The following is a 21961-nucleotide window of genomic DNA, read 5'->3' as shown; positions in this document are numbered from 1 at the left end:
CACCGCCCCATGGGTCTCCCAAAGCAACATTCCCCTGACACTTTCTATTTGTTTCATCAAAGTTCAAACAAGCGGCCCGGGTTCACAGCTCATGCAAAGCCAAGGCTTTTTATGATGGCTTTCATTACTCTTGTACTGGGGGAGATGTGAGTGTTTTTTGCAATGATGAGATACATTTGAAAAGTAGTTGACTAGAGCAGCGCTGTTTAACAGGATAATGTGATGTTCAAGCCTGCAACATATGTCCTGGGACAAATCATTTGTGATTTTGAATTCCGTACTTTGGTTTATTCTGACGTACTGAACATCATACCTCATCACTGCCAGGCAGATAGTATGTTCATACGTTTCATATACTGAATTTTTGCATCAGCATTAACCAATACCACACCCTCTCCACACCCTCACAATGGTGCAAGTGGAACCTATCATAAAATGACCATCGCTTCCTTATCTGGTGCTGTGTCCTACTCGGCCTGCAGTGTGTGTGTTTATTTCGGGCTCGCCTTTCCCTCTCTCCGGATTCCATCCACCATTCCCTGGCTACTAGCCACTGTAACATTCTGCCCCCTCCCCTCCTTGCCTCTCCTCCCAGTCCTCAACAGGGCAACAGATAAACATAGGATCAGGTCACCACGGCAACAACCATTGTGGAACATCGCCCCTGGTGGGGTGTGAAGCTAAGCCTGATAAATGACTATGGAGGATGATGAACCCCCCCCCATGCGACACCATCGGAGGAACTACTATACTACCACGCTACTGTTCTATTGGACAGATTAGATTCAGAACATAACTGTCGTCATCATACTATTATCAACAGTCTTGCTACAGCTAAACAGTACATTACATGACCCATAAGCAGCATGTTGGCCTGGCCTACCACTGATTCCATTGGGGTGATGTAATAAGTTGATGGGTGCCTCGCCCACCTCGGTACAAAGCCACATAAAAACGTAGAGAACAAATTGAGAGGGCAGAGTTCTCTGATGCCATTAAAAAGCTCTTTCCCTCAACCAGCCCCTGGTTCTTCCAGAGTCAGACCCTGTTGACTCGCAGAACCTTCACTCAGAGCATCACTGCAGAATAACAAATCAGGAGCTGTGAAGTCTGGAACAGGAAGAGCCTGCAGCCAATGGAAAAACTGTTCAGCCGGGCATTCTGGGAAAGGCTGAAGTCATACAAACGTAGGATGTTACATCATTGAGGGCATCGCCATCTCCTGTGTCGGGGTGGTGCCCTGACGCAGCCTGATTAAAATCATGTAGGAAAGGAAATGCACGTCTTCGTGGCCATCAGTAGCTCTCCCTGTATGTGATTAATGAGAGAGAGAGAGGGAACGGACCGAGGGAAAGAGTGAGGACGGAGATGGAAACTCCATGAGTGTCCCTGTGTTACCCTCCTCTCTCCTCCCACTCTAGCCATGGAAAAGTCTGGTCTACATGTGAGTGTGTACGCTACTATGCTTGAAGGAGTGCCTGTGGAGAATGTGGTTGGTTGAGTGTGTGTGAGTCTTCACAGAAAGAAAGAGGGAGCTCTGTTTGTTAGTGTCTCTTTCTTTGCATCGTAAGGTAGAGTGGCCTGGGGGGGGCTGAATTACAGCTCATGGAAAAGCTGGCAGATGGTGGAGATTTAGCACTGGTTACAGTGTGTGTGTGTGTGTGTGTGTGTGTGTGTGTGTGTGTGTGTGTGTGTGTGTGTGTGTGTGTGTGTGTGTGTGTGTGTGGCACACGCATGTTTGTGTGTATGTGGAACAAGAGTGTCTGTAAATCTCTATATGCATTACTGTGTGTGTTTGTGTACAGTGTGTGTTGGCTATGCCAGTGTATCCTATGCAGGGTGCTGAGTTCAGGCAAGTCGACATCTGTCTATTGCTCATGAGTCGTCTCTCTGAGGGAAACACTCCCTAGGAGGTATTCTGAAAATACACAAACCAGCCTGAGGCCCAGAGAACACAGTAAACAAGTCATACATTCTACTGACTGAGAATTAAATAACAGAGAGAGTGTGTGTATGTGTGAGAGAGAGAGAGCAAGAGAGGAGAGAGAGAGTGAATGAGAGAGAGAGAGTGTGTGGATGTATGAGAGTGAGAGAGAGAGAGGTATGAGAAGAAAAGTAGAAGGTACAGTGGTAAACACTTAACATTTAAAGTCTTGCAGTCCCATCGATGCTACATGAGGCCTATCCTGTTTTGGCATCTGAATGCAGCGTTTTACTATTAAAACCTTAAAAGGCTTTCTAGTTTTCTAGTTTATTTTTCTCTGAAGGTGAGTGTTCTGCCTCTGACTCATAGGCCCTGGGGATCATTCTTAACCACACACTAGTTGCCATGGACGACGACAGAGCAAACAGTTGTCCAAACCACAGCTAAAAACTACAGCAGCTATGGCTATAAGGGCACTATGGTGTCTCTTTCTTCTCCTAGCCAGCCCAGGGCCCCTTTTCTGCAACACAAAGCCCCACTCTCAGACTCTCTCTCCTTAGATATCAGTCACAGTCCTATGACATCAGCATTTTATAACGTCAATTAAATAAACCTAATATTAATGTCTGTCTGTCTCTCATGACCTATCAAAAATGTCATGTGGATTTGATAATTGTTGTAGATAAGGAATGCCACAGACCAAATTGTATTGTAAATTACCGTCCATGCCCTTTTGGATGGACCTGAAGGTTTTCACAACAAACGTTTGGGACATGTTCGATTAGGACATGTTTGGATGACATTAGGATTGATGCCAACCCTTTACTCTGGTACCCTCCCACATGCATCAGGTATTTCACAAGAACAGGAGAACAAGAGAGGAAGCCTAGTGAGGTAAGAAGAGCTACTTGGGTTTTACTAGACAATGGACGTCTACCTACAGATGTAGGATCTGATTATGAGCCAGTTCGCCACACCAGGAAAATAATCCTGCCGCAACAGTAAATGTGAATTATTACGTGGATTATAATGAATTTACATTTTTTGTAGGGGTTGATACATTTTTCATTGGGGAAAATCAAGTCTGACATTTTAAAATTAAAATTACAAGCCTTTTTAAACCTTGAATATACTACAAGATTGCATTTCATGCTGCGCAGGAAAATTCTCAGTAACAAAAGAGCGATCAAATGAAGATCCTACATCTGTATAAATGACCTCTACTCCCATCTTAATCAGATGCCCGTGACCTCCCTCCATCGTTCCTCATGGGGCACAGATGAGAGGCATGCCTTGTGAGTCACCCTGGCAGCTGTCTGATCCTGTCTAGCCCCAGTCTGCAGTATGCAGCTGTGCCTTCAGCTTTCACAATGACCCATCTGGGCCCCTTCTGGGACCGGAGCAGAGGGTGGAGGGGCCTGGCAGTTATAAACATGGTGCTAGCAGCTGATGTACTATAGGCTACTGTACATTTCCATTGCTTAAGCCTCTTTCTATGGGCATAGTTTTTAGTGGCTCAACACATTTAACACACGACTATAATGAGAATCTTTATTTACAAGAAGCTATTACAGAAGGGGGTTGGGAAATAGTCTACGCATCCCAGCTCACTCTTTTCGTTCAATTAGACACAGCCAAGGCACAGAGATCGGGTTCTCGTTCCATCTACCTCGAGCATCCTGGGGAATCCTCATGACCACCATCCCGACGCAGCGGAGGAGTATAAAGGGAATTCTGTGTAATGACCCACGGCATCTCTGATCTCACCATCCCACTATGGCAAGCAATGTAACATAGCCCAACTGTGATGGCTTCACATGAAATGAAGCAGTGGAAATACACTCTACACCTTTGCCACCAGGACCTCTCCCTTCCCAAACCGAATTCCAGACAGCAAGGTCGAAAAAGTTCCCTGTATTCTATTTGGACACAATTGTGGTGTAATGGTACATTCTGTTTGACACCGGAAGGGAGTTCCTTGGGGTTTCCTTCAGAGCTATGTGTGACCTCACCACACAGGAGTCTGGCGGGGATATATCCCTTTCCAGGGCTCAGCCAATCCCCTCACCCTCTCTCTATGACTACGACCACTGGAATCCCTACAACTACAACCACTGTCAACATGGCATCACCAGCCATCATGGAACCTTTGCTTTCCCACACGTTTTTCTGTATGACTGGCACGTCTAACTCTCGACCGTAGCGATTCTGTAATGTCTGCACTGAGATCTGCTCCCAACGTCTAACATTAACACCAGGTTGACAGTTTAGATATAAAGGCTGTATCAGATCGCATCGGGCTGATGACGATGATTAATGATTAGTGGAGCCATCATTCCTGCCTAATAACATGAGACACACGTCAAGCCATTAATCCCATGTCACGTCAGTCTGCCTTTTGTTCTAACTGTCTCCCCTGCGTAACTGATTCTGCGTTCTCGCTCTTGGTCTGCTCGTCAGGTGTGCAGCGGCCTCTGTTTGGGTTTACACGATCAGACTATCCCTGGAGTTTACTGGGACCAACACAATCCAATGGGTTCTCCTTCCCCTTATCCACCTCTGGTGGAGGTTTAGGCCACCTGAGACGACTGATTCATGTCCTATTATGAGATATGCCAGAGTTGTCCGAATCTCTACCGCTGAAGTTCATATCTCATAGTTGACATCAACATACCTGGGTGGGAGGCACTAGTTCTAATACCCGCACTTAAATGTCTTCCCTCTCAGGGAGAGAGGTGTTAAGTAGTTCCAGGCAGTGGTGTGTCTCAATAAGGGTGAAATATAGGTAGAGTAATAACAACTAAAGCCAGTGTCAAACCCTCCATCCACCCACGAAAGCTCCTTGATAAGAAACCATTTTCAAAGCTTGATCAGTCTAATGCCCTCTGTGTGCAGTATGCTAGGTTAATAATCAGAGATATGAGTGGCCATAACCCACACAGTGCCCTGCCTAGATCTCAGTGACAGAATATAACTCACAGGCCAGTGCCAGGAACACACAGTCCGAGCAGCAGGCATCAGTATTGGGGACATGTCACCAGCTAACACAGCTGCACCTGGAACTGCAGGACACACTGTCTGAATACAAATATGTTATGCACTGTGTTTACATGTTGACATCAGAATAGCCACACGCAATCGCAAAGACACAGGTGTGCACACACAAAGATACAGAAACACAGAGGCACATCCACACACACACACACATCCACATCCACTGACACCATCGTTCTGTGCTGCTGCCGGTGGCTAAATCCAGTCTCACTCTATGAAACAGGACCCGCCGCCATTCCATTCCACATCGTTGCAAGAGTATTTATAATCAAATCACCAGAGCAGATTTTCTTTTACACGGTTTCTGAAAAATTTGGCCGAGTTATTACTATCTTGGCAGTGGTCTGCTGAAGTAACGGCTAGAGCGTAGGCTACAACGTACAGTAAGTAACATGTTGCTCCAGCTCCCACAATTCTGTGGACTGGAATTGGAACAAAATATCTGTTGACCAACCCAGGAACGTTGAGTGGCGGATGGACAGGTGCCCTGACCTTTAGCTTGCCTGGCAAATCATGTCTTCTGTTGTGGGAGCGAGGTCTGTAAGCCAAGAGGGCAGTGGGTGGTTAAGCCCAGTGCAGACGTCTGGGTCATACGAGTAGTTCATGTTTGTATATCTTAGTAAGTGCAGCTCACAGTGACTTCACTTGGTCCCCTTAATTCGGTCCTCAAGTGCAAGAGTAGACTTTGACCCATACACACGCACAAAAGAACACACACATGCACTCATTGACAGGATGTGAGCTGAATTAGCAGGGAACACCAGTCTTGTGGGTCTGCGAGTCAGACGGCACAACAACAAGTGATGCTGTTTCCCAACAGGACCCCACCTCTCGCCCCCAACGGCATCAAAATGAGCCCGGCGTGAACCATGCACATTGTTAACAATGCTGCCGGTGCTCCAGCTGTAAAGTCTACTGCTAATATATAAATAGGCATGGACAAAGAGACACACACTACAGTGGTTTCAGGTTAACTTAATATACTGAGTGTCCAGGTGGGCAGTGTCTGAGGGCCACTGGCCTTCAGCCTCAGGAATAGCAGGGGTCCTCTTTCTGCTGCACATATCCCACCGGCAGTGATATAAAAGCCTGTACGCAAGAGTAACACTGTCTATCAGCCAATGTCTTATCAAGCCTTCACACAGCCATGACACCCTGATGCTAGCTATGAGACAGATCTGTCAACCTTCATGAACCCATTGATCTTTGGAAAGAAATGATTAGAATGAGAATGGCTTTTCATTACCCTTTAGCATTTGTTGGGGGTGACTGGGACTGGGTGTGATAGGGTGGACCAGGGGTCTTCAACAGGCGGCCCATGTGTTTGGGATTCATTCTGTCAATTTGCAGTGTACAAATGATTATAATCCTGTTCCGTCCCGCAGACCATCCACTCAGAATCTAGTTGGGGACTCTTACGGTAGAGGGAGGTGTAAAGAAAGACAGAAGAGAGGTGGATAGAACCACCGCCGCTGGGGGGCATATATAGTCGGGTTTTAGCGGCACGCGGATCTACCACCAGAACCAGACCACGGCAAAGCCCTCCTTGAACTGACACAACTGTGTAAGCAACATGTCTGAAACTCCACCAAGCTATTAGGTGGAGCTAAATGATTAAACCTATCCAGTCACATCTTTGTATATCTGTTTCTATATCCGTGTCTTGTGTTAGGGGCCAGGGGTTGATTTGAAATCGGGCATACTTTGCATTCTTTAGGACATAAACTCGATGAATATTGGGACAAGAGAATATAAAAAACCTGAAAAGAACTATTCTGTGATCTTGAAACATAAAGTTACAGGACAAAGCACAAAGAACTGTAACAAGGGAAGGCGTACACGCCTTTGTCAAGAGTGGAACCATATTGTTAAAATAATACACAATCCTTTTACACACGTTAGATCAAAGGCAGAGAGAATCCTTTCAAGCCAGGGAATGATACTGTGATGTGAAACCTATGCAAGCGCACCTTTCACAGCGCTTTTTGATCTTTCCCAAGTATAAAAAGGAAAGAAAAATTGAATTAATGACAGCTCAGGGCTCATGGCTGAGCTCCTCCTAAAGCCAGAACAGATATGAGAGAAGAGGGAGATAATCAGTAGAGGACCACAGACTGCTGCACAGTGCCAATAGATACAGTCCCTGTAGCTAGCTGGCTCCAGGCTGTTCCAGTCTGATCCTGGGCCATGATAAAGATGGTGATGATGGGAGGGAGAGCCAGCAGAAAGAACCTGTGGTTTGGAGTGGACTCAGGATGTTCAAGGAAACTCACACATCGGAGGAAAGAAGAGGAACATTTTATTCGACGCTAGCCTACAAGAATGTAGGATCTCCTTGTCAAAGCGAGGGCTTCCCCTTTTTCCTGCCATGTTATGGCTGTGGTCTTCCTTCTGACCTGTCCATACAGCTTTTAGGATCCCTGAATACTCAGGCAGACATCTTAGAACAAAAATAACAATAAAGTGAGTGGAATTAAGGTGAAAGGGCATGAAGGGATACACTTCAAATAAACTGTACATGAACGGCTTACCAAAACTCATATAATACAACTTCTACATTTGCACTCAACATAGAACATAACACCATGCCAGTGTGTCATTCAGAAATGTGAAACAGTGAGGGAGAGCGGCAGTGAACTGACTTTTCACACACACAAACCCTCATGCACCCTAGTATTGAATCTCTCGGCCAGTGTTCTACAGAAGAGCTGACACGCAACAGTGAAATGTAGAGCCTGCCAGACATCTCTCCACAGGCTGCAGGTACCGGAGGGTGGGGAGGGGGAGGGGGAGGGGAAGGAGGGAGGGAGGGGAGTGTAGGAGTATGGATGACAGGCGAGGTTGACCCAGAGGGGGGCGAGAGACAGAGAGTGAGTGAGGGAAAGTGGGAGAATCCAAGGGGATGAATCAGCGTACTAATTTGGTGCTGCTGTCTATCTCTTCGTTCCTCTCTCTCTCTCCACACTACTGTACGCCATCATCACACCCCTCCCCGGTTCCCCCCACAGTGATCACAGTGAGTCTAGGAGGACAGGTTAGTCCCTGACTAGACCATAGAGGGGTCACAAGCTTGAGGTAATTGGTTCTGAAGTGCTGCCAGGTTTGCCTGGGGTTGAGGACTGAGACTGGGGGAGACAAGCTGTAACTGAGAAGTCGGATGTCCCCTGTGATAGAGTCAGAGACAGGACTGTCACTGTCCCCTGACTCCATGCCAGAGCAGTACATGGATGCTGAAGAGACTCGTCCATCATAGACACACATATCCTCACAAAGTATGGTGATCTTGAGTCTTCAATAAGAGATGAATGAGTGGACTGACAGCTCGTGCCACACCCTCTTTGCAATGATCAGATGGGCGGGAGGTCTTGGTCCACAGACACCTCGGAAGCATCCCTGGAATGGGGAGGAGTGGAGGAGGAGGAGAGAGGATGATAGAAGATGGGTCAAGGGACATTTGTAGTTGCGAGAGGGCCGATGAGATGTAGCTTTGCCCTAGGCCTGCCACAACACTGTCAGCTGCCGCTGGGACTCTGGGACCCTCAGAGACTCTTCCTCCCTCGCACTCTCCTCTTCACACTCTCTTCCTCACACTCTCTCACAAGGACAGAGTGTTTGAGTGGCATGTGTTTCTCTCCAGGGGAAAACCTAAATAGGTTATAGCATAGGTTATGCACTACATGGGAGAGGCCATTTATGTGATTTATCATGATTTCCTCTTCTAGAACAAATGTGAGACATGTCTTTGGGTGCCAGTGTCCAATAGTATGGCCACACCCTGCTGTTGCAAGAGGATCGTGTGTTCTCCCGTCGATCCAGGTTTAATTATAAAGCATCACTGTCAGAGTGTTTCCCTGATGCTAGCAATATGAACGGATATTCTCAGAGAGCACTCACACGAGAGAAGAACAGCTGTGGTTGACGCCAGCACAAGCTGACACACGCAAACGCGGAACACGCACGAACAGAACATGGAACATGCACAAGCGGAACATGGAACACGGAACATGCACAAATGGAAAACACACTCGCAGTAGATCACGAGTGCATCCACCTATGCAAACATACTCAGATAATCCTCTGACTTACAGTAACTAACTCGTACTGTAACCCCCCACTTGACTTGACACTATCGGCAGTTGAAAACGTAAGGTTATTTGCGTAACCCCAGTTCTCTGATGATGTACATGAGATGTATCACATGTGGGGTTCGCTAGGACCGCCTACTCTCTCGAAAGTACCTATCAAAATGCGTCTGTTGGGGACAGACAGGTAGAGTGGAAAATGTGGTGAGAGACCATAAAAGGAGCCATTCTCCCACCATCTGGTTATTCTCAAGCATAATTGTCTTCCTCACACTCTTGCGAGCAGGGGAAACGCAATGATATAGTCACACAACTGCTCCACGACAAAAACGCACCAACTGTAAAAACATAAGTAGCTGGCAGGCCTGTTTCTTCTTCTCTCTCACTGGCTATGCCTCGCTCTCCAAGTGAGGATAGATAACTGCTATGTTATGCTTAGCTAGCTGCATACCACCCTGCATCCAACTACTGGCTCGCTGCTGAAACTAAGCATGGTTGGTCCTGGTCAGTCCCTTGATGGGAGATCAGATGCTGCTGGAAGTGGTGTTGGAGGGCCAGTAGGACGCACCCTTTCCTCTGGTCTAATATTCCTCAGCGCAGTGATTGGTGACATTGCCCTGTGTAGGGTGCTGTATTTTGGATGGGACATTAAACGGGTGTCCTGACTCTCTGTGGTCACTAAAGCTCCCATGCCACTTATTGTAAGAGTAGGGGTGTTAACCCTGGTGTCCCGGCTAAATTCCCATCTGGCCCTCATCCCATCATGGTCATCTAATCATCCCCAGCTTACAATTGGCTCATTCATCTCCCCTGTAACTATTCCCCATGTCATTGCTGTAAATGAGAATGTGTTTCCAGTCAATTTACCCGGTTAAATAAAAACATTTTTAAAAAGCCCTTCATGACGATAGCTGCCAGGACTAGTCATAAGCAGGATTGGAACTGCCGACTGGAAAATCACTGGTCATCAGGGGGCTCGGAGATGAGGAGGGAAAGGATTGGTGTCGCTCGGCCATCCAGGGGGTCCACTTTTTCTTTGCCTGTTAAGCTGGATATTCTCAGCCAAAGTGTAATTTCTCCCACCACCACTAGGCTCATGGTGTAACCACATCCTTGGATGACACTACAGGAAGCATGGATGCTATGGTCTGTAATAATACAGATCTCCTCCCAAGCATCTGGGTCTAGGGTCTCCAAGTTCAAGTTCAGCTTCTTCCTCACCTCCAACAGTAACTCAGCCGGCTATTACTCAACAGTAAAGAGGTCACGTTGAGAGCTCTAAATGCTTGGGCCAAGACCATGTTCGTTTTCTGGAAAACGGAGGCAGTAAGGCGCTGGTATCGTTAATAACACAGCACATGGGGCTGGTGTGGTGAGCCAGTGACAGCTGCACCATGGGAGAGTTGCCAAAACTATATTGTGTATGTCCAGGCTTGGGGTACCCTTATCAAAAATCCTGCTAGTGAAGGTTTTTTCCCACAATCCTGTGAGCACTGGGCATGTTCCTACCCAAGCAATTGATGCATAGAGGATGGGAATCTTTCCTGCTTGAACTCACACACACACACACACACACACACACACTAACGAGCTGAGAGCGTTTGCCACAGAGACAGTGGAAAGAGGTGAAACCTGACTCAGAGCCAGTGTTGATTCACCATGCTGTCACTCTCTGGCCGAGCTCCTCCGATATCATTTAACGCGACACCATGCAGTCGCTGGCAATAAATAGAGCTGGGACTGAACCGTGTAGGACTACGGCAACATGAAAATCACAGTTCATATGACTGACTACTGGTGGAGTCACAGTTCAGACAGTTACAGTGGTGTGGAGTGGAGTCACAGTTGACAGTTCAGACAGTAACAGTCAGTCGCCATTCTGAAAGTCAGAAAGTACATTCAGTAACATAGGGGTCAAAGTTCATAGAGTAATATGAGAGTCAAGGTTAACACAGTCACAGTTCAACAGTAAGTATTAGTTAGTTGTTTTGAATGGCAAAGCACAGGTGATGGAGAGGATGAGGAATTAAATGTGACAGGAATTTTCAGCTCCATCTATGGCTTTGTTGGAACTTGCTTAAGCATGAATTTGGGGAAATAACAAGGCATCAGTAAACAGAGAAACCAAAAAGTGTTGTAATACTTTTCACTTCACATTAGGTTGCTCGCACGTACACAGACTGTAAAAGAAGTCAGAATGCCTCAGACAGAATCCAGGACAGGGCGATAGGAGCAGTGTGTCAAACAGCAGGGGGGCCCTCCTTTACTGAGGTAATTTATTAAGACCGGTCGTCTCTGATTGGGTTCCTGCTAAATGCCAATAGTGTAACCTAGTGCCACAGTGGACATTCCAGGAAGGGGATCTGAAAATAAGACCGCAAGCCAATGCAGACACTCTAGAATAAACTGATCAAGATGGCCTCCAACAGCCAGCTACCAGATATTGACGCACCTTTAACTCTCTTCTAGTTAATTATGTTCAGAAAAAGCAGACAGTGTGAAAATATGTCAATGTTTTATAAGGCATTATATTGACCTCAATAGGCATTTCTAAAGATTAAAAGACGAAATATATCATTTAGGCATTTGGCAAAAATAGATGTTCCAAATAGGTCCTTCCTCTGCTTTCTTCTCCTCTGGTTGATATACTGTACTGTAATCATGCCAGCTAATAAGAGCAGATCTGAGTTCAAATACAATTAAAAATATCTCAATTACTTTCACATACATTCAAAGTAAGCATTCAGATAAATTTTTTTTAAAGACAAGTAGTTTAATATTTTAATGCATTTGGAAATATACTTGGAAAGTATTTGAAATACTGAAAAACAATTACTGAAAAACACTCCCATGCATTTAACACAGATATTTGAAAATAGTATTTGAAATAACTTTTTGACAACACTGTGAAATACAATTTGGCAGACTATTTGGTTTTTACAAATAACCATTAAAATACTCAAATAAAAGTACTTGCTTTGGGCTGTGTATCAGAAAATACTCACATACACAGAAAAAGTATTTGAAATACCAGATACTCAAAGGCACATGTATTTGTACGCAGGTCTGAATAGGAGACAAGACATCACAGAACTTGCCCCCAGCCAGGTTGCAAACTACCCAAAGTCTCACCCTGTCATGAGGCTGCCAGCTGCAAGCCATTAGACAGACATTGCAGCACGCAAGTCTAAAAAAACACCAGCCCATTGAGTAGCAGGCTGCCACAGAGAGAGGGGCTGTTCAGACTCCCTTCCCTTTCCCTCACTCATCATAACGGAATCCCTCTGCTTGACTAGGACTTTATGTATGTACACTGGGGTGGTGTGAATGGGAGGTATACAGCCTGGTACTATGTAATTAGGCTACTCTGTATTGAGACACAGGGGAAAGGTACCCCCACTTGTTGCTATGGAGAAGGCAATACAAAGACACAGCCATACAGTTGAAGTAGAACGTTTACATACACCTTAGACAAATACATTTAAACTCAGTTTTTCACAATTCCTGACATTTAATCAGAGTAAAAATTCCCGGTCTTAGGTCAGTTAGGATCACCACTTTATTTTAAGAATGTGAAATGTCAGAATAATAGTAGAGAGAATTATTTATTTCAGCATTTATTTATTTCATCACATTTCCAGTGGGTCAGAAGTTTACATACACTCAATTAGCATTTGGTAGCATTACCTTTAAATTGTTTAACTGGGTCAAACGTTTCGGGTAGCCTTCCACAACCTTCCCACAATAAGTTGGGTGAATTTTGGCCCATTCCTTCTGACAGAGCTGGTGTAACTGAGTCAGGTTTGCAGGCCTCCTTGCTTGCACACACTTTTTCAGTTCTGCCCACAACTTTTCGATAGGATTGAGGTCAGGGCTTTGTGATGGCCACTCCAATACCTTGACTTTGTTGTCCTTAAGCCATTTTGCCACAACTTTAGAAGTATGCATTGTCCATTTGCGACCAAGCTTTAACTTCCTGGCTGATGTCTTGATATGTTGCTTCAATATATTCACATAATTTTCCATCCTCATGATGCCATCTATTTTGGGAAGTGCACCAGTCCCTCCTGCAGCAAAGCACCCCCAAGAACCCCCCCCCCCCCCCCAGCAAAGCACCCCATGGTGTTCTTCGGCTTACAAGCCTCCTGCTTTTTCCTCCAAACGTAACGATGGTCATTATGGCCAAACAGTTATATTTTTGTTTCATCAGACCAGAGGACATTTCTCCAAAAAGTACAATCTTTGTCCCCATGTGCAGTTGCAAACTGGCTTTTTTTTGGCGGTTTTGGAGCACCGCCTTCTTCCTTGCTGGGCGGCCTTTCAGGTAATGTCAATATAGGACTCGTTTTACTGTGGATATAGATACTTTTGTACCTGTTTCCTCCAGCATCTTCACAAGGTCCTTTGCTGTTGTTCTGGGATTGATTTGCACTTTTCACACCGAAGTACGTTCATCTCTAGGAGACAGAATGCGTCTCCTTCCTGAGCGGTATGACGGCTGCGTGGTCCCGTGGTGTTTATACTTGCATACTATTGTTTGTACAGATGAACGTGGTACCTTCAGGCGTTTGGAAACTTCTCCAAAGGATGAACCAGACCTGTGGAGGTCTACTATTATTTTCTGAGGTCTTGCCTGATTTCTTTTGAATTTCCCATGATGTCAAGCAAAGGGGCACTGAGTTTGAAGGTAAGCCTTGAAACATAACCACAGGTACACCTCCAATTGACTCAAATGATGTCAATTAGCCTATCAGAAGCTTCTAAAGCCATGACATAATTTTCTGGAATTTTCCAAGCTGTTTAAAGGCACAGTCAACTTAGTGTATGTAAACTTCTGACCCACTGGAATTGTGATACAGTGAATTACAAGTGAAATAATCTGTCTGTAAACAATTGTTGGAAAATGTACTTGTGTCATACACAAAGTAGATGTTCTAACCGACTTGCCAAAACTATAGTTTGTTAACAAGAAATTTGTGGAGTGGTTGATAAACAAGTTTTAATGATTCCAACCTAAGTGTATGTAAACTTCCGACTTCAACTGAAAGCAGCTTGGTTAGCCTTGCAAAGAGCATATAGTTGGAGGCTACAACTACTTATAGTAGAGTAGAGTTGACTCTTTCCACGGTTCTCTATTCACACAGCGTTATTGTGGGTTTTCCAGCCAGATAGGCCATGATGAATAGACAGCATGGCACCGCTTCAGGACTAAAATTAAGTCTTCATCTTACACTGTGTTGAGGCTTTCAACTATCTGTCACAATCAGTCGTCATAGGTAGGGCGTTGGCTTAATCACATGTGGACCCCCGGTACTACTGTGTTTATGGTCTTATGATTTCGTCCCACAGGTCTGGCTTTATATAGCATTAGCCGCATTGGTCAACCATGAGACACTATGGTCTGGGAAAGGTCAATGAACTCACTCCATGTATCATTCTTCATGCAAACTACCGCACCGGGCAGACGTCAATTCAACATGTATTCCACGTTGGTTCAACGTAATTTCATTGAAATGATGTGGAAACAATGTTGAGTCAACCAGTATGTGTCCAGTGGGGCTAAGATGAGTATCACTACTAACTAACACACTTAACATAGATAGCCAATCTGTGCAATATCATTTCCTGTTGGTAGACAGTGTTTGGAGTTTTTCAGAAAGGGCTGAATCCTAAGTTGGGATACATGCACGTAACTCCAATGTTGAAATCTTTGACATTTTGTTTTACAAGAAAGTATACGTTACACACACATCTCAAATGATAAATTACACCATCGCATCAGCATTCGGCTCTCAAGAAAGAGCTTCCTCTCCTGTAGTCTGAATCAGTGTTTCTCCACTCCAGTCCTCGAGTACCCCCTTACACATTTGTATTGTTGCCCCGGACAAGCACACCTGATTCAACTTGTCAACTAATCATCAAGCCCTCTAAGGAGTTGAATCAGGTGTTTTTGTCCGGGCCTACAGCAAAAATGTGTACAGTTGGGGGTCCTCGAGGTCCTGAGCTGAGAAACACTGGTCTAAATAACTCACTGGTCTAAATACCTCACTGGTCTAAATACCTCACTGGTCTAAGTAACTCACTGGTCTAAATACCTCACTGGTCTAAATAACTCACTGGTCTAAATGACTCACTGGTCTAAATGACTCACTGGTCTAAATAACTCACTGGTCTAAATAACTCACCGGTCTAAATAACTCACTGGTCTAAATACCTCACTGGTCTAAATACCTCACTGGTCTAAATAACTCACAGGTCTAAATAACTCACTGGTCTAAATAACTCACTGGTGTTAATACCTCACTCGTCTAAATACCTCACTCGTCTAAATACCTCACTGGTCTAAATACCTCACTGGTCTAAGTACCTCACTGGTCTAAATACTTCACTGGTCTAAATAACTCACTGGTCTAAATAACTCACTGGTCTAAATAACTAACTGGTCTAAATACCTCACTGGTCTAAGTAACTCACTGGTCTAAATAACTCACTGGTTTAAATACCTCACTGGTCTAAATAACTCACTGGTCTAAATAACTAACTGGTCTAAATACCTCACTGGTCTAAGTAACTCACTGGTCTAAATAACTCACTGGTTTAAATACCTCACTGGTCTAAATACCTCACTGGTCTAAATACCTCACTGGTCTAAATACCTCACTGGTCTAAATAACTCACTGGTTTAAATACTTCACTGGTCTAAGTAACTCACAGGTCGAAATAACTCACTGGTCTAAATACCTCACTGGTCTAAATACCTCACTGGTCTAAATACCTCACTGGTCTAAATAACTCACTGGTCTAAGTAACTCACTGGTCTAAATAACTCACTGGTCTAAATACCTCACTGGTCTAAATACCTCACTGGTCTAAATACCTCACTGGTCTAAATACTTCACTGGTCTAAGTACCTCACTGGTCTAAATACTTCACTGGTCTAAATAACTCACTGGTCTAAATAACTCACTGGTCTAAATAACTCACTGGTCTAAATAACTCACTGGTCTAAATAACTCACTGGTCTAAATACCTCACTCGTCTAAATACCTCACTCGTCTAAATACCTCACTGGTCTAAATACCTCACTGGTCTAAATAACTCACTGGTCTAAATAACTCACTGGTCTAAATAACTCACTGGTGTTAATACCTCACTCGTCTAAATACCTCACTCGTCTAAATACCTCACTCGTCTAAATACCTCACTGGTCTAAATACTTCACTGGTCTAAATAACTCACTGGTCTAAATAACTCACTGGTCTAAATAACTCACTGGTCTAAATAACTAACTGGTGTTAATACCTCACTCATCTAAATACCTCACTCATCTAAATAACTCATTGGTCTAAATAACTCACCGGTCTAAATACCTCACTCATCTAAATACCTCACTCATCTAAATACCTCACTCATCTAAATAACTCATTGGTCTAAATACCTTACTGGTCTAAATAACTCATCGGTCTAAATACCTCATTGGTCTAAATAACTCATTGGTCTAAATATCTCACCGGTCTAAATACCTCACTCATCTAAATAACTCATTGGTCTAAATAACTCACCGGTCTAAATACCTCACTCATCTAAATATCTCACTCATCTAAATACCTCAGTCATCTAAATAACTCACTGGTCTAAATAACTCACCGGTCTAAATACCTCATTGGTCTAAATAACTCATTGGTCTAAATACCTCATTGGTCTAAATAACTCATTGGTCTAAATAACTCACCGGTCTAAATACCTCATTGGTCTAAGTAACTCATTGGTCTAAATACCTCATTGGTCTAAATAACTCATTGGTCTAAATAACTCATTGGTCTAAATAACTCATTGGTCTAAATAACTCACCGGTCATGGAAAGCCTGAGGCCTAATAGCTTTGGCCAAGTATACCAGCTAGAGCAGTACCAGTTTAGTACCAATCATCAAGCCCTCTAATGAGTTGAATCAGGTGTTTTTGTCCGGGCCTACAGCAAAAATGTGTACGGTTGGGGGTCCTCGAGGTCCAATATCATTGAAGATGTAACCCACAAATGTTGGCTTAGGTTTTTTTTGCCAAACTAACAATGTGTCACTATATTTAAATGTATTTTATTTTATTTCAACTAACTTGTTTTAATTCAATTAAGTTTGAGGAGCCAACTCACTCTGGTGAGAGAACATTAAAACAGTTGCTGTAACGTTATAATAAAGTTCAGAGTGTATTTCGCACCAGCTCATGATTTTCCCATGCTTCATGGAGAATTCACCCAACCCTGTGGTGGAATCTAGTGGTCTTGTACAAGGTTTCTCCACCTCACATCTGAAGCAGCCTACCGCAACCCACTGCTACAATCTACCATACACAAGTGGCTGTGTATCCATCTTTTGATCCACTCAAACACTGATACACTGCTAACACGTTCTAATAACTTTCATGGATAAGCATTACTAAACTACATATATGCTACCTTCATTTTATCACTCTTTTTCCGCAGAGAGTGTTCCTGCGCAGCAGAAAATGAAAATTGTATTGTATTCAAGGTTTAAAAAGGCTTCTAAAGTTTGTAATTTCCACTTAAAAAATGTCAGACTTGATTTATCCTAACTAAAACCTACAAAAATGTCCATTAATTGTAATCCACTTATTATTTCACATTTCCTGTTCCAGCAGGATTATTTTCCTGCTGGAGCAAACTGGTCGAATAAAGATAGCACACTTGTATTCAGCCTGGCCTCAGAGCCTGTTGGTAAACATGTCTGAACACACACCCCTCCGTTTCCTCACTCTCACCTGGTAGATGAGAACCTTGAAGTGCCGTCTCTTGAGCAGCTCGTTCTCGTTGCTCTCCAGCTTCTTGATCTGGCCAGCCTGCTTCTCCAGGTTGGTGCGGACCGTCTTCACGTTGACGCTGACCTTGCGCACCTTGCCCAGCATCTTGTTGACGGTGTTGGCCGTGTCAGTGTGGCTCTTGGACAGCTTGGACAGCTCTCCCTGGATGCAATAAACAGACTTCTCCATGTCCTGCTGCCTGGCCTCCAGCCCGTTCTGGGTCAGTTGGATCTGGTCCACCACCCCGATGATCTTGTCTAGCAGGGTCAGCACCATGACCCCGTTTACCTGCGCCTCACTCTTGGTGCCCGAGCCCGTGGCCAGCACCAGGTCCACTTCTTCTGAAATGTCGTCTTCATCGCTGTCGGTGGCGGGCCGGACCGCTGCGGCTACCAGGGACACCTCCTCGTCGTCGTCAGACACCTCGGTCAGAGCCACTCGCTCCTGCTGCAAGCCTGCTGGATCCGCCATGGCTGTCAAGTCCAAACACACACCACTCAGCTCTCACGCTCACTGAGGATAAAAATACACTACCGGGAGAACAAACTTTAAGGGGCCACCCTGACCAAAAGTCAAATCCAAATACTTTTCCTTTCTATGAAGGGACACTTACTCTTCCACTTCTTTGGAGCTTTTCCTCTTCCCACTTTCTAGTCTACTTGTCTTCTTGCTGTCTTTCTTTTCCTCCTTTTTCTCTTATTCTCAGTCCTCTCAGTCTCTCTCTCTCTCTCTGTGTCTTTGCATCTACCCTGGGATGCTGGCCAACCAACGGGAGTGGAGCCTCTCACTGCTGAGGCATGTGTGTCCTGACTCAAATGACGGGACTCCCTGTGATACCAACCAGTCAAACTTTTCCTTTCCTACAGCCGGCCCCCAGTCCACCCCACCCGGCCCCCTGCTCCTGGGGCTCCACCCCATCCCCTGCCCAGCCTGAGGGTATAACAACCCCAAGCCTCTGTCTCCACCCCCAGTGGTTGGGCAGAGCCTGGCAGACCCCGCCCCCATGGTAGGGACTTCCATAGGGGAGGCAGGGAAGGAGCCAAACATGCACACAATGGCACCAACTGGCACAGATTAAGTGCAACGTTTAAAGCTCCAGTCACTTGCGTAATTCATTTAATCAAATCTGTAATTTCAAATATCAAACCACATGGTTTAGTCAGAATAGAGTTTTGGCTAGACATGTTCTATAACTGGGAATAGAGCCCGAAAGTGGAGGTGTCATAATACCCATAAAACCTAGCGGTCAAACAGGGAAATGGTTCCAATTGTGCTTCCACCATAAACTTTTAGAATATATTGATAAATTCACCTTGTCCGAGAGAGATATATATGGCTATCAAAACGTCACGCCGTGGTAAGCCTACACAAAACACAGCCCTTATTTTAAAATGTAAAAAAAAAAAAAATCAACATTTCAAAATAAGGGCTGTGTTTTGTGTAGGCTTACCCTGGCGTGACGTTTTGATAGCCATATATATCTCTCTCGGACAAGGTGAATTTATCAATATATTCTATTTACTCTCAGATTTGAAAATGGTAATTAGTATCAAAGTGGACATCATGCAAGACTACAAATCCCTGCAAGCTCCTGCACGTCATCTCTAGCTGACATCTTTGCTAACAGGTATTGTGTCAATTTAAAACTTGCACAAGACAGTTCACAGAATTGTCAATATAAATACATTTTGCCAATTCATTCATTTTTAAACTTAGATAGTTAATCCAGAGATTCTTACCTTTGCCTTGATTCGGCAGTCTCGTTCAGATCATCATGGCATTTATAGTTCTTTATGATAGTCACATTAGCAGCTAATTAGCATTTAATTTTTTTTTGGGGGGGGGGGGTAAACACAGGCAAATATATTGATAAAAGTAACCTTGTCCTAGAAAGATTTACACGGTTATCAAAACGTCACGCCAAGGTAAGCCTACACGAGACACAGACCTTATTTCAAATGCTTCTAAAATCCCCCAAGGGAAAAATGAATGGTGGAAAAACGATTGGGACCATTTTCTTTTTTGACCGCTAGGTTTTTGGGTATTATGACTCATGCTGTGGTATTCTATAGTCAAAGTCCAACCTGTAAATGAGATAGAGAATAGGGAGAAAAACTCAGTGAGATAAAAACATGGATTTTTTATTTATTTAATCAACCAGTACACACCCACATCAACACCATCATCCCAGAAACCCTAGACCCACTCCAATTTGCATACCACCCCAACAGATTCACAGATGATGCAATCTCTATTGCACTCCACACTGCCCTTTCCCACCTCGATAAAAGGAACACCTATGTGAGAATGCTATTCATTGACTACAGCTCAGCGTTCAACACCATAGTGCCCTCAAAGCTCATCGCTAAGCTAAGGACCCTGGGACTAAACACCTCCCTCTGTAACTGGATCCTGGACATCCTCACGGGCCGCCCCCAGGTGGTAAGGGTAGGTAACAACACATCCGCCACACTGATCATCAACACGGGGGCCCCTCAGGGGTGCGTTCTCAGTCCCCTCCTATACTCCCTGTTCACTCATGAATGCACGGCCAGGCACGACTCCAACACCATCATTAAGTTTGCCGATGACACAACAGTGGTAGGCCTGATCACCGACAATGACGAGACAGCCTATAGGGAGGTGGTCAGAGACCTGGCCGTGTGGTGCCAGGACAACAGCCTCTCCCTCAACGTGATCAAGACAAAGGAGATGATTGTGGACTACAGGAAAATGAGGACCGAGCACGCCCCCACTCTCATCGATGGGGCTGCAGTGGAGCAGGTTGAGAGCTTCAGGTTCCTTGGTGTCCACATCACCAACAAACTAACATGGTCCAAGCACACCAAGACAGTCGTGAAGAGGGCATGACAAAACCTATTCTCCTTCTGGAGACTGAAAAGATTTGGCATGGGTCCTCAGATCCTCAAAAGGTTTTACAGCTGCACCTTCGAGAGTGTCCTGACTGGTTGCATCACTGCCTGGTATGGCAAATGCTCGGCCTCCGACAGCAAGGCACTGCAAAGGGTAGTGCGAACGGCCCAGTACACCACTGGTGCCAAGCTTCCTGGCATCCAGGACCTCTATACCAGGCGGTGTCAGAGGAAGGCCCTAAAAGTTGTCAAAGACTCCAGCCACCCTAGTCAGAGACTGTTCTCTGCAACAGAACGGCAAGCTGTACCAGAGCGCCAAGTCTAGGTCCAAGAGGCTTCGAAACAGCTTCTACCCCCGAGCCATATGACTCCTGAACACCTAATCAAATGGCTACCCAGACTATTTGCATTTCCCCCCCCCATTTCCCCCCGCTGCTATTCTCTGTTGTTATCATCTATGCATATTCACTTTAGTAACTCTACCTACATGTACATATAACTTCAACTAACCGGTGCCCTCGCACATTGACTCTGTACCGATACCCCCCTGTATATAGTCTCGCTATTGTTATTTTATTGCTGCTCTTTAATTATTTGTTACCTTTTCTTTCTTATTTTTATCTATATTTTTTAAAACTGCATTGTTGGTTAGGGGCTTGTAAGTAAGCATTTCACTGTAAGGTCTACACCTGTTGTATTCGGCGCATGTGACTAATACAATTTGATTTGATTTGATTCGATTTTATCTGCTATATTTGTCCAAGTGTTATTTATGTTTCTGCTGTAGGCGGTGGTAGACACATCAAACTGACCCCACCTGAATATCGTATCCTTATAGAAATCTATTTGTAAGCAATGTGGACTCTCTTTTTTGGGATTCTACATGTCTTGCATAAAGAGGATGAAAAGTATGGTGATTTACACTGCCATTTAGATCTCCAGCAGAGTGCATATTGTCTTCATGGGCCCTCCACGTTGTGTAGTTGTACAATGTCATTTTTCAGCAATCAATTCCAATGAAAGTAAGCTAACACATTCTTGCCAGGTCAATACTAGTCAGTCACTCAACTTTACATTCATGGCCATTCCTGTTTCCAAATATACATTTTCTTCATTACAGGGTCCGTAGTACATTTTTTGACCAGTCACAATTAGGCTGGCCAGCAATCTCACATGTACGGGCACATCGGAGGCCAACTTACTCACACAGGATA

General features: G+C 44.6%; 1 protein-coding gene across 2 annotated transcripts in view; it reads right to left on the bottom strand.

The window, feature by feature from the left end:
* Positions 1-18716, bottom strand: part of LOC129832970 (caveolae-associated protein 1-like) — a 30740-nt gene extending 12024 nt beyond the window's left edge. The window contains exons 1-2 of one of the 2 annotated variants that reach the window (XM_055897138.1): positions 18488-18716; positions 17836-18404 (exon numbers count right to left, since the gene is read on the bottom strand). In XM_055897138.1, coding sequence (XP_055753113.1) covers positions 17836-18345 — 510 coding nt within the window. In that variant the 5' untranslated portion in view covers positions 18346-18404; positions 18488-18716. The remainder of the gene's footprint in view (positions 1-17835; positions 18405-18487) is intronic. The other variant, XM_055897139.1, reaches the window with a different exon arrangement.
* Positions 18717-21961: the final 3245 nt, after the last annotated feature.

This window comes from Salvelinus fontinalis, chromosome 34 (assembly GCF_029448725.1).
Source record: "Salvelinus fontinalis isolate EN_2023a chromosome 34, ASM2944872v1, whole genome shotgun sequence".
Lineage (NCBI taxonomy): Eukaryota > Metazoa > Chordata > Actinopteri > Salmoniformes > Salmonidae > Salvelinus > Salvelinus fontinalis.
This window is presented reverse-complemented; position numbering and strand designations above follow the sequence as displayed.